We start from the raw sequence: 14,472 nt of genomic DNA, 5'->3' as shown, positions 1-14,472 counted from the left end.
CGTGAGCACTGTTCTGAACAAACCATTCAAGCTTTCTTAAGTAGATATTATAATTTATTCAATGTTAGGAATATGCAAACCGTGGATTCACTGAAATAATTGTTTTTAATTGTCTTTCAGATTACGAAACAAAATTCAAGTCTGGAGTGTGAAATCCATTTTCTAATCCCCTCATAATCAGTTCAGACTATTTTTCCGGTTAGTTTAAGTTCGAAAAAATGGAGAGATGAAAGTCAATTTTTATTCAAAATACTCAGTTACCTGAAGATGAAGAAGCTCTTTGGATATAATAACAATAAAAAAAACATAGGCAGTGAAGATTCCACTCCTATTGAGAGGTTTAGCACCAAAGAATGTTTTTAATCCTTTTAAAATAAATAATTTAAAAACCACTGAAGAAATGGAACATGAACCACCGGTATGACCCTGAACAGAAAAGAAACACATTACAAACAAGGTACGACTCAATTATCCTTATCATTTAATATTATATAAATAAATGCCTCAAGGCTGGGGGAGGGGGGGAGGGTTGCAGGGGGCAGTTTCAGTATACACATTTAGAAACTTCCTTTTTCAAAACAAGTAATTTAGCCTCATTTATATCCATTTGAAAAAAAAACACACCACGACATTTTATGCCTTTTTAAGTACTTGCAATATAATTCGTTTTCAGGTTCGATGTTGTGACCTATGGCATTGGATTAAATTTATATTAAATCAAAAATTCCTACGGTAAAATAGTGCATATTTATTTCAAAACACATTTAACTTCTATTTCATGCAAACGAATTGATATCCATTAATCAATTGGTAGGTTTCGAAACTAAAGCTATAATTTTTACAAATCTTTGGTGATTCATTGACTCTTCGGTTCAACAAACTTGATTGTTAAGTAATTCTTTTTGAACGTGTGAGTTTAGTGTAAAGATTAGTGATATAAGCTGATTATGATAGAAACAAATAGTTTTTAAGTTTTAACGAACGTCATTAAACGATTATTGTTTTTGGAAAATAACAATCATAATTTACTTTAGTGAGAAATAAGTAGTTGCATTGTTATACATAATAAATGACATTTTCTAACGAGGTTAAAATTAAACTAGTCGATAGTTTCTCTTTTTCAGCTAATCTAACAAATTTAGTACCCTAAAAACTAATATTAACTACATCAATAAATAATATTGTATTTGACCCGCAAATTACAAAAATAATATTCCATTTAAGGCAGTATTTAGGTAGAACACTTCATTAGGTTTTTTAATAAAGAGTTTATAAGTAAATTTAGTTTTATTACTAAAATTAAGAAAAGCTTATAAACTAGTAACTAAATACCACCATACATAGTTTTAAAAATATATCATAACATACACCGCATGTGCTATAGCGATATCACAGCCAAATTCTTTAGAACTTTCACAAATTAAATAAATAAAAATCGAATTTAAAATAGGAATCCTGTATGTCCTCACTTGCACTTGTTAAGGTGATTTGTCTTCTTTACCTGTAAATGAAACTTATCAGTTTTTACAAAAGACATGAAAACATTTTGCGACGTACCATCACCACTTTCATTCCACTTCTGCACTTCACCAGATCCAAAAATTATATAAAATATATCGGCACATACATAAACAATGGCAGTCATGAAGAAGATGATTTTCCACTGCTCAGGGTTTTCCTAAAAATTTTCAAAAATTTCCAGGTACTTTCAAATAATTTTAGCTCACTTAACATACTTCGTTTGGCACCAAGAACTGCACAAGCAAAGGGGCTACAATTCCGAAAATATTTGATATCCCATTGGTAATTCCCATGAGAATTCCTGCATAATTTGGAGAGATATCCACGTGGTTTACATTAAAACCGCAGTAGACTCCTGAGTTGAATCCTACAGCCACCACTAAAAGAGCTACAGCCCTATTCGGGTCGTCTGCAGGGGTGAATCCAAGGAACACCAGAGCGACAGCAGGAATTATTAATCCTGGATAAAAATTTTCGGTTCTACTGCTCAAAGATTTCCTTTTAAAGCTTATTTACCTATGGAATTGAACACTTTTCTTGCGATACTAATACTAAGAACTCTACGACTGATTAAGGCGTCTGATATGAAACACATGACGAAGCTGAGGATCCATAAGACAAAATATGGAAGAGCTGATAAGACACTGTTCTGTAAGGAACAATTTATGAGAAATCGAAATGTTTCAATTTGGTGTCAAGCTTCACTTACAGACTTTATATTAAAGTTCATGACATGTCCCATGTAGTTGGGAATTTCAGTCATCAAAGTCCAGAAACCCCAATTCTGCCCACAATGACTAATCAGTATAGCCCATAAAGGAAGGGAAGTCCAAATGGACTTCCATGGAATTTTGTAATCCTATAAATGAATATCTCAGAGAGGAATTCTTCAGAGATGAACAGAATGTACCGGCTTTCCCTCGGAGTGCCCCAAGCTGTGTTCAATGTAATACTTCTCAGCTTCGCTGATTTTGGGGTGGACTGCTGGGCTATTGTAGGTAAAAGCCAGGCAGATAAGGCACCAGATCATAGAAGCTCCACCATATAAATAAAACACTAAAGGCCAACCATAGCTGCTGGCTGAGATTACTCCAGTCATCAACATGGCGACCACAGTTCCAAACGGACCAGCTAAAACATAATCAATAATAGCAAAAAAGAAAAGCTGTTAAAGATACTTTTTCCATACCTGCATAAACAATAGTTCCTAATCTAGATCGCTCGTCTGGTGGTACCCATTGACTTAGAAAGTTGTGAACGTTGGGGAAGAGGAACCCTTGGCAAAGGCCCTGAAGAGCTCTGTTGACCATCACTCCCTTCGAGCCGAGTCCAGCAGCCATATAGGGGAGAATTATGCAAAGAGAACCACATAGGCCCGTTGAACCCAAGAGAAACCATTTAGAACCTGACGGATATAGATAAATTATATGCAAAGTTTATAGGGGTTTGAAGTTTTTAAATTCAAAAGGAGGCATGTATTATTAAGAAGAGTATCCAAGAAAATAAACCAAAAGGATTTTTTGACGTAGGGTATGTGAATAAAATATTCTACAATCATTAGAAGTTACTATAGAGGCCACTATAGAGATCTTGGAAACGTTAAGAGATACAGATTTGGTTAAATGAGAGAGAAGTTGCATAATTACAGGCCTACAAAAATTACGTTTAGATATCCTCGAAACATTTTTTGGTTTTTGAGATATTTAAAAAAAATTGGATTTTTTGATTTTATATATTATTTTTTCTGGCGCAAATATTGAACCTAGACCGAAACCTATAGCACTTCTCAACAATGACTTTAATATCCTTTAAAGTGCCATTCTCAGTTTTTTAATCCGACGTTTCGTCTTTGCGGAACCATCATCAACTTCATTTTTTTAAATACGGTCCGAAAGTTCTGATATCAGATTCTGAAAGCCAAATGTATATATGATAAACCATTATCACCAAGACAAAAGCGTGCTTTTGAAAATAATTAATGTTATAATGACTTATTTAAATTGACAGGTTTTTTGAAACATAAGTTTGGTGTTTAATTTATTATGCAATAATTAATAATTATTTCTATTAATTATGTTTTCTAGTAAAGAAAAGTTTAACATGGCGGCATGTTTCACTTCATCCAACCGAAATTGTTTTGTTGCGAAGCGTATATGTTTGCAGAAATATCCCAAAGGGAGACAACCAAATAGGACTTTTAACGAATTAGTAACAATGGTTTGTTACTAATTATTATTCAATTATATTATTATTAAACATCTAAATAACATAAATTGTTAATTAAGATAGCTAATTGTTTATTCTTAATAATTAAAAATATATATACAGATCCATAATGCGAATTTTCTTAATTAAGTTCGAAAAAAGATTAAAACGTGATTAAACAATAAAGTGTTATACATTGTTGAATTAGGAATAAAATTGGCTTTTATAATGCGATATCAAAAAATCCGAATCATGTTTAAAAAATGAAGTTGATGATGATTCCGCAAAGGTCAAACATCGGATGAAAAAACTGATAATGTCAGGTTAAAGAGCATTCAAAGTTGCTGTGGAGAAGTGCCATTGGTTTTAATCGCTAATTTTAACGTCAGAAGAAATAATACTGAATAAAACTGAAAAATTAAATTTTTTCTAAATGTTTCAAACAAAAAAAAATTCAAGGATTTCTAAACAGCATTTTCGTAGACCTTTGATTAAACAACTTTTCTTCTAATTAATCAAATCTGTATTTCTTACCATTTGCAAAATCCGTATAGTGGCCCTCTTATCACAATGTGTATTGAGGTAAAATTTTTATAAAGAACCAAATTTTTGAGATGTTAAAATTTGATATATTGCTTTTATCAATTGCTGCCTCTCAGTCAATTTCTATAATTTGTCCAATATTATGCAAAACATTAATATTTATGTTGACCATTATAAATTATTCTGAGCTATGCAATGCGCGAATTGTGATATTTTAACCTGAAAATAACTAGAAATTTAACTAATATAAATATTTGAATGAAAGGAATATTTTTGAGTAAAGAGGATGAATACTGCGTCGCTCGAATACTTTACCATCCTCTAACTTTTCAACTTTGGACTAAATTGCTGGACCTTTCTATTTGAATTTAAATACGTATTTCCAAAAATACGAAAAACATATCATTGCAGGAAACAGAGATGAGTATCTTTTCGTTATTAATATTACTAATTCGGTGTCGATTTAATGATAATGCATTAGAAATAGCTTGAATGCACTCATTATAAGAGCGAAAGAAAAATGTCGCTCAGGTATATCAGTCCTAAATGTTGAATAATTTTCGCAGAAAATCTATTGTCAATTCTTTATAGATCTTTTTGTTTCAACGTGTATTGTTATTGGAAAAAATATTTGCACTTTTTCTCCATTTGTGCCTCTCTTCCTCTTTCTACTCTGGTATCATCTTCCGTGGTTCAATATTAGATCAAATTTGTCCAATATCATGGTACTTAAGTAAATTTCATACGCAAACACAATTACCTAAGGTGATGAATAACATGAATAATGACACGCGATTCTTTTCTGATAACAACATATCTTGTACTTTTAAAGTTCGTTTCTGAGAACCATTGATCTCATTATAACATAAGACATAAATCTCTTCGGCATGATTATCAAATATCTTTGAAAACCGTTTACCAAGGATATTCAGTTGTTGTTAACCGTCAATTATCTAAGCTAATTTAACATAGTGATCTTCCATGGCTATTGCTCTTCATTTCTTCTCATAATTATAGGAATTCCAAGAAGTTTCAATTAGAGATAAATTGAACATAGGTGGCAATCGAGCTGGAAAAATCGCAATTTTGCAATTTTTATAGTGTACGTACCATATCGTCCAGCCAACCAGCCTGCAATAATTTGAGGAAGGACGTAACCCCAAAAAAATGCAGAGAGAACTATGCTTTTGTCATGCCATTCTGGATAGGTCTAAAACAAAATTAAGTAAATAATTTTATGAAAGCAAAGATATTAAATAGTTGTTTAAAACATGTCCGTGATTTACTTTTATGAAGGCTATTTCTTCTATGTTTCAACTTTTATATTCCATTACGGTCAAAACATCAACAGTCATTGAAAACCGTAGCTAGAGAAAATTCGCATAAAAACAGTTATTTCATAATGGAAACAGATATTTTCCATTACAAAATAATGAATGACACTTCTCATCTCTTCATTCCGTATTTAAATATTTGATTGAACGAATTGATATGAGGATTGATCGGTTTTAATGGGAAACTTGATAAGTGCCTTTATCGCAATGGACTATCCTACTACTAAGCTGATTTTAGATTTTCTTTCTGTGAGGTTTTTATGCCTCATAGGCAAAACTGCAAATTAAATTCATACTTACAGGAACATTTGGGTTAATGCTAGCCGAAGGATCTGTCATAGCCACAATGGCCACTGAGAGGGTAACTCTTATTCCATATGCAAGGAAGATTAGCAGGAAAAGTATGAAGACTTGGCAATGACGAACTCCTACAGTAGGAGCTGCAAAAAAGTAGAATCTATGATGTAATTGTCAATTTCAAACTTTATCACTATTAGGATTGGTAGAAAGGTAACTAAAATTAGACTATCTCTGTGCTTTACAAAATCAATGCCGAACTCGTCAAAACAAACATGTTATTGATTATCTCTTAGAATCCTGCACGTCGTTTCTGTGTATTTACATCCATATGGTAGCGTTTTTCTATTGAAAATTTACAGTATTTTCAATTTGCAAATCTGATTATTAACCAATAATGTGTTTATAATAAGCGTTTGTAAGTTCATTGCTGTCTGACCCCTTATTGTACCATCTAATCTACAAGCAGCTTAATAATCGATCCAATAAATAATAACCACAGATAACAATTATTTACAACAAAACGTGTTATGTTTATTGGACTTACTTTGAATTGTTCCTAAAGGTTGGTATTTGTATCTTCTGCTCAATCGGAACAACATGTTTTGAGCGGGCACTAACTGCGTTTACGTCTTTTATCGATTTACATAAGAATGACACTTTCAGATCTTTGACGCAAAATTGTGAAAATATAATAATATTTGAACATATCAGTAGGAAATAAATAATAATTAATTACGCTTATAACTACAGTGCGATAAACTTGAACTCATACCGTAGAATTGTACATAGCGCTGATGCCAAATTGAATGGTTTAGAAACACGTGGAAGTGAAAGTCCTGATGATGATGGTGTAGACGATGTTTCAGGTAATGGTGGTAGTACCGAGGCAGTACCCATGCGGAGCATATCGAACGTACTCGGTGGACTAGATTTCAATGAAAGGTTTGTATGCGTTCAATTATAATTTGTCCTCCTTGCCCTAGGCCGAGAAGAGAGAGTGTTTCCGCCAAGGTGATTTCAAGTTGACTTAGGTCAGTTTGTGTTCATGAATTCAGAAATTATGGACAATAATAGGAAGCAACATCAGTTGTCACGCAAATGGATGCGACCAATCAATGGGTGGACACATCATTTAAATTTTTTAAACTCAAAATGAACGCAAAAACTCATTATCTAAACATTTTAATGAATGAAAAATACTGAAAGAAAAAGGTGATCGACAACATTTAATACGAAACGGTAGATGACCTTTAAACATTGATAAATTTTGTATCTCTATTTACTTCATGGAAGTCCCTTTAATATCTGAAAAATAATAAATAATCATATGTGCATGAATTGGTGGAAAGGTGGCGAAAAATTGTATTCATAAAAAAAAATTTAAGGTTTTGTTCTGGATTTAATTAGTTGAGGGAAATTAAACAGACCAATATTAGTCATTACAAAATATACAGGGTGTAACATAAGTGATGACTTGAATTTTAAGGACCAATTCCTTATCATATTTTATAAAAAGTGTTCATTTAAACATGTGTCCTAATCATTTTCGTGATACAAGGTATCAAAGTTTTATTAGAAAATCGTTTTATTTATTAATTATTAAATAATCTTTGCGCCGATTTTGATTAAAGTGGGCAATTAATTGAGTAATTCTAATTAAATCAAATACTCAAAATGAGAACCGCCACTGTCAATATAAGCGTCCAATCCTCTCATCGACTGTCGCACACGTATACAGGGTGTTTCAGAATTATGAGATCAAACTTCTAGGGATTATTCGGTGCAACAATAGAAGACATCTGAGTATAAAAATCCGTGTTAGTAAATGTTTTTCTAAATTGCTACGGCCTTATGATGCTTTAAGACAGGTATGTGGAAAAATGTGTTTTGTCGAGTTTTACTACGTTTTATTGTAATTTGTTTGTACAAAATAACACTATTTGCGAACTTTTTAAAATTTGCAAAATTCATGAGTGAATGTGTTGAACTAATGATCAAGAATTTCTGTTATCAGTCTTGGCTAGGATAAACATTTAGCTAAAAGTACTTAATACGTGCATTCAAGTTCAAGGACGACATTTTAAACAATTTCTGTGGTGTTATTTTGTACAAACAAATTAAAATAAAACGTACTAAAACTCGACAAAACACATTTTTGCACATAACTCTTAAAGAATCATAAGGCCGTAGCGCTTTAAGGAGACATTTGCAGATACGGTTTCTTATACTCGGATGTTTCCTATTTTTGCACTGAACAATCTCTAGAAGTTTGATCCCACAGTTCTGAAACACTCTGTATAGAAAAATATCACAACAGGTTCTAGACAATTTATCAGAAGTAACTATTGAAGCATATCATCACTACATTGTAATGTAGATCCTAAATCTAATTAAGTACATACATTAATTTGCCACGGATGAATGATACTTTATTGTGTTATTCATAATAATTGTATTCAAAATTTAAACCGTTCAGGATTACGGCTGCATACATTGCATAGCATCGGCTTTGCGGTATTTTGGTGGTCACAGATAGACTTTATAATATAATAAGTAATAACATAATTGAACCAAATAATTTATTTGTCTGATTTAAGCACTTATTAAAATTTTCCATCATACGTTAATTGGCAATGTCATATTCCTTGGAAAAATTTAAGAAACTAATTAGAACAATAAGGTGTTTTTTCGTTTGGTACAATACAAATTAAAATTTTGAAAAAAATCAGATAATAGATAACCTTATGACTATTGAGGAGCCAGAGCTTATCACGCATGTGAACGGGGTTAAAAATGCATCATAAGAAGTTGGTAGATTAATTGTGGGAATTGCATTAATTATGTAAACATTAATTAATCAAATCACGTCATATCTATTCTATAGATGTGTAATGCATATAATTCATATCGGGATAATTGTGATGAATTCTAGCTTCTAATAATCATAATAATTGTCATTGCGCTATGTTTAGTTCTGAAAATCGAGATCAATAGTTAGTTCAGATTAGTATTAAATCCAAAAATTATGCCAATAATTTTTAACAATTTTTTTAAATCGATCCATATTAATACAACTATTCCTTAACTTCGCCAAACAAAAAACTATTCTAGGCTTTTCTCCATCACTAAACTCATCAACTAAAATAATTGAAAAAATCTTTAAGTAAGAGATGAAATCTTTAATGGCTATTTGCCACGAATTGTTGAAAATACAAATAAGATATTTACAAAATAATTTAATACTAAACGCATATGAACCTATTTCTCTTTCTGCTGCGTTTTCCAATATTTGTCATGTTTTCATACATAGAAAGTGTACTTGTACTTCTCAAGTACTTATCGCAGTGGATGAACAAGGTTTTTCTAGAAGTTTCTCTCTCTCATTAAAACTCTTAGCACTAAATGTTGTAATAAAAAAATAATGTTATAACTTGAGGCTAATGTGGCACTATTGTTTACTACGATTTAATTAAGTATCAGTGATAAAGCTCACTAATAAAAGATTTTAAAAACTTTTTTAAGGAAAAACTCTGAGATACTGTTATAACGAAAAATTTTCATTTGCTCTTAATATTTGTGGCTACAAGCGATTTTTCTGCCAGGACATAACTAACCCTCCTATACAACCGTATGAGTCTCTCTTCAAGGTTTCTATAGATAAATTCTTGATTCTTCTTCTGTTTTGACATTATGCTGCTCCAAAATTATTATTAGGTGTACAACTTTGCTTCCGCCGTTTTTTTTCCGAATTTCGCGATTTTATTGTAAAAAACTAATTATACCTTTAGGATCCAAAGTATTGTCCATCGCTGGCCACTACTTTCTCCCATCTTTCGGGCAGCATACGAATCCCGTGTTGAAAAAATTGGACATCTTTTGAAGCGATCCACGATTCTATCCAATTTCTTACTTCTTCATAAGACCGGAAGTGTTGGTCAGCTAGCCCATGTGCCATGGATCGAAACAAGTGATAATCAGAAGGAGCTAGGTCAGGAGAATATGGCGGGTGGGGTAGGACTTCCCATTTCAATGTTTCCAAGTATTTCTTGACCACTTGCGCAACATGGGGTCGAGCATTATCGTGCTGCAAAATCACTTTATCATGTCTCTCGTTGTATTGCAGCCGTTTCTTTTTCAATGCTCGGCTCAAACGCATTAATTGGGTTCGATAAAGAGCACCTGTGATTGTTTCAGTTGGTTGTAACAGCTCATAATATATTACGCCGAGTTGATCCCACCAAATACAGAGCATGATTTTGGAACCATGAATAGACGGTTTGGCCGTCGACGTGGAAGCATGGCCGGGATATCCCCAAGTCTTTTTGCGTTTGGGATTATCGTAATGAACCCATTTCTCGTCCCCAGTCACAATACGATGCAGAAATCCCTTCCGTCTTTGCCTTGCAAGCAACTGTTCACAAGCGAACAGACGCCTGTCAATATCTCTTGGTTTCAACTCGTACGGCACCCAATATCCTTGCTTCTGAATCATTCCCATGTCTTTGAGGCGTTTTGAGATTGTTTGTTGAGTCACTCCCAATGATTGTGCCAATTCTTGTTGACTTTGACACGAGTCTTCGTCAAGTAATGCTTCCAAGTTCGCATCTTGGAAAACCTTCTTTCTTCCACCGCTATGTTGGTCTTCGACGTGAAAATCACCGTTCTTGAAGCGCTGAAACCACTCACGACATGTCCTTTCACTAATAGTGGCTTCCCCATAAGTATCTGAGAGCATTCGATGAGCCTCAGCAGCAGATTTCTTCATATTGAAGCAGAAAAGTAAAACCTCCCGCAAATGACGAGAATTTGGCTCGTACACTGACATTTTCAATTGCGAATAACTTTATGATGAAGACACAAATAGACTAATATTTTTATGAGGTTATGTTAACAGGTGCCCAAGGCTCCTGCATGCCCACATGGGGTTATTTATTTCGATCATTACTTACCGCTACATACATCTATTCAAAAACGGCGGAAGCAAAGTTGTACACCTAATATAAAAAAAAACTATCAAACGCTCATTATTACTACAAGCAAGTGAACTTGAACTATTTCAGACGTAACTAACAAAAATTGCTATCGGGAATAAAAAACTCTGAGTAATAATTAATCTTCTTTAATTTCGTTTATCAATGAGGGTCTTAACCCAAGTTTATGATACACATAAAAAGCATGTGCTGCAAATAAGAAAAATGGTTTTTGGTTTGTCTGATAAAAATTAAAGGGAATGAGTATACAAGTTTCATTTTAAATTAAAAAAGTTCTAGTCCAATAACATAACTTGTGACGCAGTTTTATACTTCTAAGTCAACAATTTCATTGCTGCTCTTTTTCATGTTCACTTCAAACCAGATACTAAATTTTTGTTATCTTCTTTAATTATAAGTTGCCTGCTTGTACAAAAGTAAAATTTATATCAGAGAAAAATTGGAAAATATTAAATTGATAATGTAACAAAGTGATTATAAAAATAAGATCTAAACAAGAAGTTAATGAAAATTGATTTTCAAAGATTATTAACTCTACATCGGAAGTGGATAACATTCAGTACAAATTGGTGAATGAAATATGATAGAAATTACATGAATAATGATCACTAAGGCTTGAATCTCAAAGTGCTATTGAAATTTTTATTATTTTGTTTATTCTTAATTGGCCCTCTTTTATTCCATTTTTTGGTTTGTTCTACTAATAGTGGATTTGGTTCAAGTTTTTAGGGAGTCGGAAATTTATAGGTTATCATCCTGAAGCATCTTGGAATTGAATTTTGCCAATTGTGCGATCCCGAAATTAGGAGTATATTATGTATTTAGAAGCGAAAATAAAATAAAAAAAGGCAACGATGAATGTAAACGAACACATACCCTATAGGTTTAAATTTTTAAAATGGCGCTGCTAAAAATTTTCCTTTGTAGAAACATACTTCAATACAATACTTATAAAAATTATCGTCAGAATTTCTTCTAAAAATGGTTCCTAACCATATTTAATAAAAAACATTGTTATTTATTTAATTATTTTTTTAAAAAGCATTAATTGTGCTAAAGAAATAGTGCGTATCTTACTATATTATAACAATTATAAAAATACGGTATTTCAATCTGAAAGCAAGTCAATCGTAAAATGAGTTAGTTACAGTTTTTTAGCAGAGAATTTTTAATCGCTAATTTTTAGCTAAAACAATTTTTGTATCTAAAACAAATGTAAATGAATAATAAAATCAACATCTGCGTTTTTCTTATTTGAGAGGTTTGAAAAGATCAAAAAGATTGATCCTTATTCGACTGCTAAATTAGAATCTTTGGCAGATTGTTAAATAGGTAACAAATATCTTACAATTTCCCACATTTCAGGTGTCTTTATTGTATTATGTCTTATTCAGATACACATATTCTTATTTTAAGTAGGTTATCATTCCAACAAACTTATCAGACATTTATTGAACAAACCTACTTAAATTTCTAGGATAGGCATTACAAAAAAGGCTTCGATTTACAGCAATTTTACATTAAAAAATAAAATTTGTTTAGTCCTTATCTAAAAAGGATTAAGCAAACCTGAAAGTAGGCCATTGTATAATGTTATCTGCAATACATTTATATTGAAGTATGAATACTTATTCAAAATTTGAAAAATGTTTTTGCTAAAAAAAAAAGAAAGAAAATTCTTTATGTTGACGAAAGAAAAATTAACGAAAACATTAGGACATGGAAATACTATGGGTTGTTATTAGTAGAGACATTAACATAAATTATAATAAATTAAAAAACTTATATAATATAGAGGGTGAGAACTGTAAAGAAAGCTATAGAAAAGAGCACTGAGAAACTCGTATTGTTGTAATTCTTCATAGCACATATCCAATAATAGATAGGGGAAAAATCTAATTTCAATTAGGTGCCTATTTAAAAGCTCTTATTATATTTTCGGTATTGTATATTACGAAAATGGTAAGATTTCTTTTCATTGCGAATAAAGATATTGCAAATTTTTGAATGTTATTCGCTTATTGAAATTGAACTATCTCAAACAAGAAGTGAAAGAAGACAAAAATTGTTTGAACCGAAGTCTCTGATCTCGGGTGCAGGAAATCATATTTTAGAATTTTTATTACGATTCCTTTGAAAATGCTCCTACCTGCATTATCATCTTTATCCTTACTGGCACTAACTCCATTCTGCTTTTCGATGTGAGCCAACTCAAATACCTCCTTCGCCATGTCGATTTTCTTACACCACAAGACTGTCACAATAATTACAATTTTGTCTTTATCATAGATCTACTTATACCTCTGATCCTAATCAAGCAACATGTAAAACACTCTGGGGTTGGTTAATCAACTTCTTTAACTGTCAAATTGAGAAATTATCACATGTTAGCCAGCACACGAATGTAAACATAAAATTTAATGAACCTTCCTCATTGAGGACACCGTCGAATGTAAGCTCCGACCTAAGGCTATGTTCCGTTTTTATATCGGCACAAATTCTGTTGTGCTGTTACAGAATTTGTTGTACGATTATTTGTTAATGAATTATTTATATTACATTATGCACTATCAGCTTGTGAGTGGAATATTTCGGTGGTGGACATAATTTTCTGGATTTCATGGGGCAAAGGTCTTTGACTTGCCTCCAATTTATTGGAGAATTATCATGTTTATATTTAATAGTCTAAGAGAGCTGGTTCCATATTTAATCGAAATTTTGAGATAAGTGAGGTTTGACCTTCGCTAATCAAGTGATTAAAGATTCGAGGAATATGTGTTCAACCTATGGTTTTATAGGCAAGCGAGTTGTTTTCTTCAGCGGAAATTCACTATGGATTTTGTGCGGCAGTAGATATTTGTGGCATCATTATAATTAATTAATGTCTGTTTTCTAACAGAATGGAGTTTCTAATCAAGTCCAGGTTGGTTCAGGTTAGAAGATCTCTTTATTGGAATTCCAATATTTTTTTACTCTTTCACTAAATCTATTTTGGAATTTATTTCGGCTTTCTTTAGCTCAATTTAAGCCAGTTAAGTTAACTCTTCCTGGAGAGTTTATTTCTTTTCGAGTATTTCGCATTGCAGATGAACACTTAATTAAACAGTCACGATTATTAATCGCCGTCGTTAATAGACAAGGTCATTATATAACTATTAATTTTGCTGATGGTGAGTTTTTAATTTTTAACTTTTCCTTTAAAGCATGAAAATTAATACCTGAAAATTGAAATTTGGACTAAAAGCGCTTTAATTTCGATTAGCTTGACTCTCTCTTAACTCTGTCATAAGGTTTGAAAGCATAGGTTTAATTATTTAAATTTAAATATCTTAGGGTAGCTTAGGTCGCCAGTTTCAGTCAGCATAAGTTTTCATCTGTTGCCGAGTACGACATTCCAGAATATTTAAGGTCACTCCTAAATTTGTCAATACTAATGAAAATTTTGCGCACATGCGAAGATCTACTTCCTATTTTCCCCTACAGGAAGACACCTTGTTAAATCCGATTTACATTCAGGTTACATCAAGGCATTACCAAATTTATTCAAAACACTTCTGTGCGTCCGATACTAACTTTTA

General features: G+C 32.2%; 1 protein-coding gene across 3 annotated transcripts; it reads right to left on the bottom strand.

Annotated features, from left to right (window-relative positions):
- Nucleotides 1-1,164: 1,164 nt before the first annotated feature.
- On the bottom strand, nucleotides 1,165-13,363 carry LOC136416780 (putative inorganic phosphate cotransporter). Of its 3 annotated transcripts, none has more exons than XM_066402139.1 (10): nucleotides 13,044-13,363; nucleotides 5,904-6,043; nucleotides 5,380-5,479; nucleotides 2,711-2,926; nucleotides 2,432-2,652; nucleotides 2,231-2,380; nucleotides 2,038-2,170; nucleotides 1,737-1,981; nucleotides 1,558-1,678; nucleotides 1,165-1,501 (listed from the first exon to the last, which is right to left on the bottom strand). In XM_066402139.1, the coding sequence occupies exons 1-10, from the start codon at nucleotides 13,123-13,125 to the stop codon at nucleotides 1,479-1,481; spliced, it is 1,431 nt and encodes a 476-aa protein (XP_066258236.1). In that variant the 5' UTR covers nucleotides 13,126-13,363; the 3' UTR covers nucleotides 1,165-1,478. The 3 variants fall into 3 exon arrangements, with proteins under 3 accessions (XP_066258236.1, XP_066258237.1, XP_066258239.1); XM_066402140.1 differs by lacking the exon at nucleotides 13,044-13,363 and adding an exon at nucleotides 6,448-6,584; XM_066402142.1 differs by lacking the exon at nucleotides 5,904-6,043 and having other exon boundaries at nucleotides 13,044-13,362.
- Between the last annotated feature and the right edge of the window lie 1,109 nt (nucleotides 13,364-14,472).

The sequence above is a fragment of the Euwallacea similis genome, chromosome 25 (genome assembly GCF_039881205.1).
Source record: "Euwallacea similis isolate ESF13 chromosome 25, ESF131.1, whole genome shotgun sequence".
NCBI lineage: Eukaryota > Metazoa > Arthropoda > Insecta > Coleoptera > Curculionidae > Euwallacea > Euwallacea similis.
This window is presented reverse-complemented; position numbering and strand designations above follow the sequence as displayed.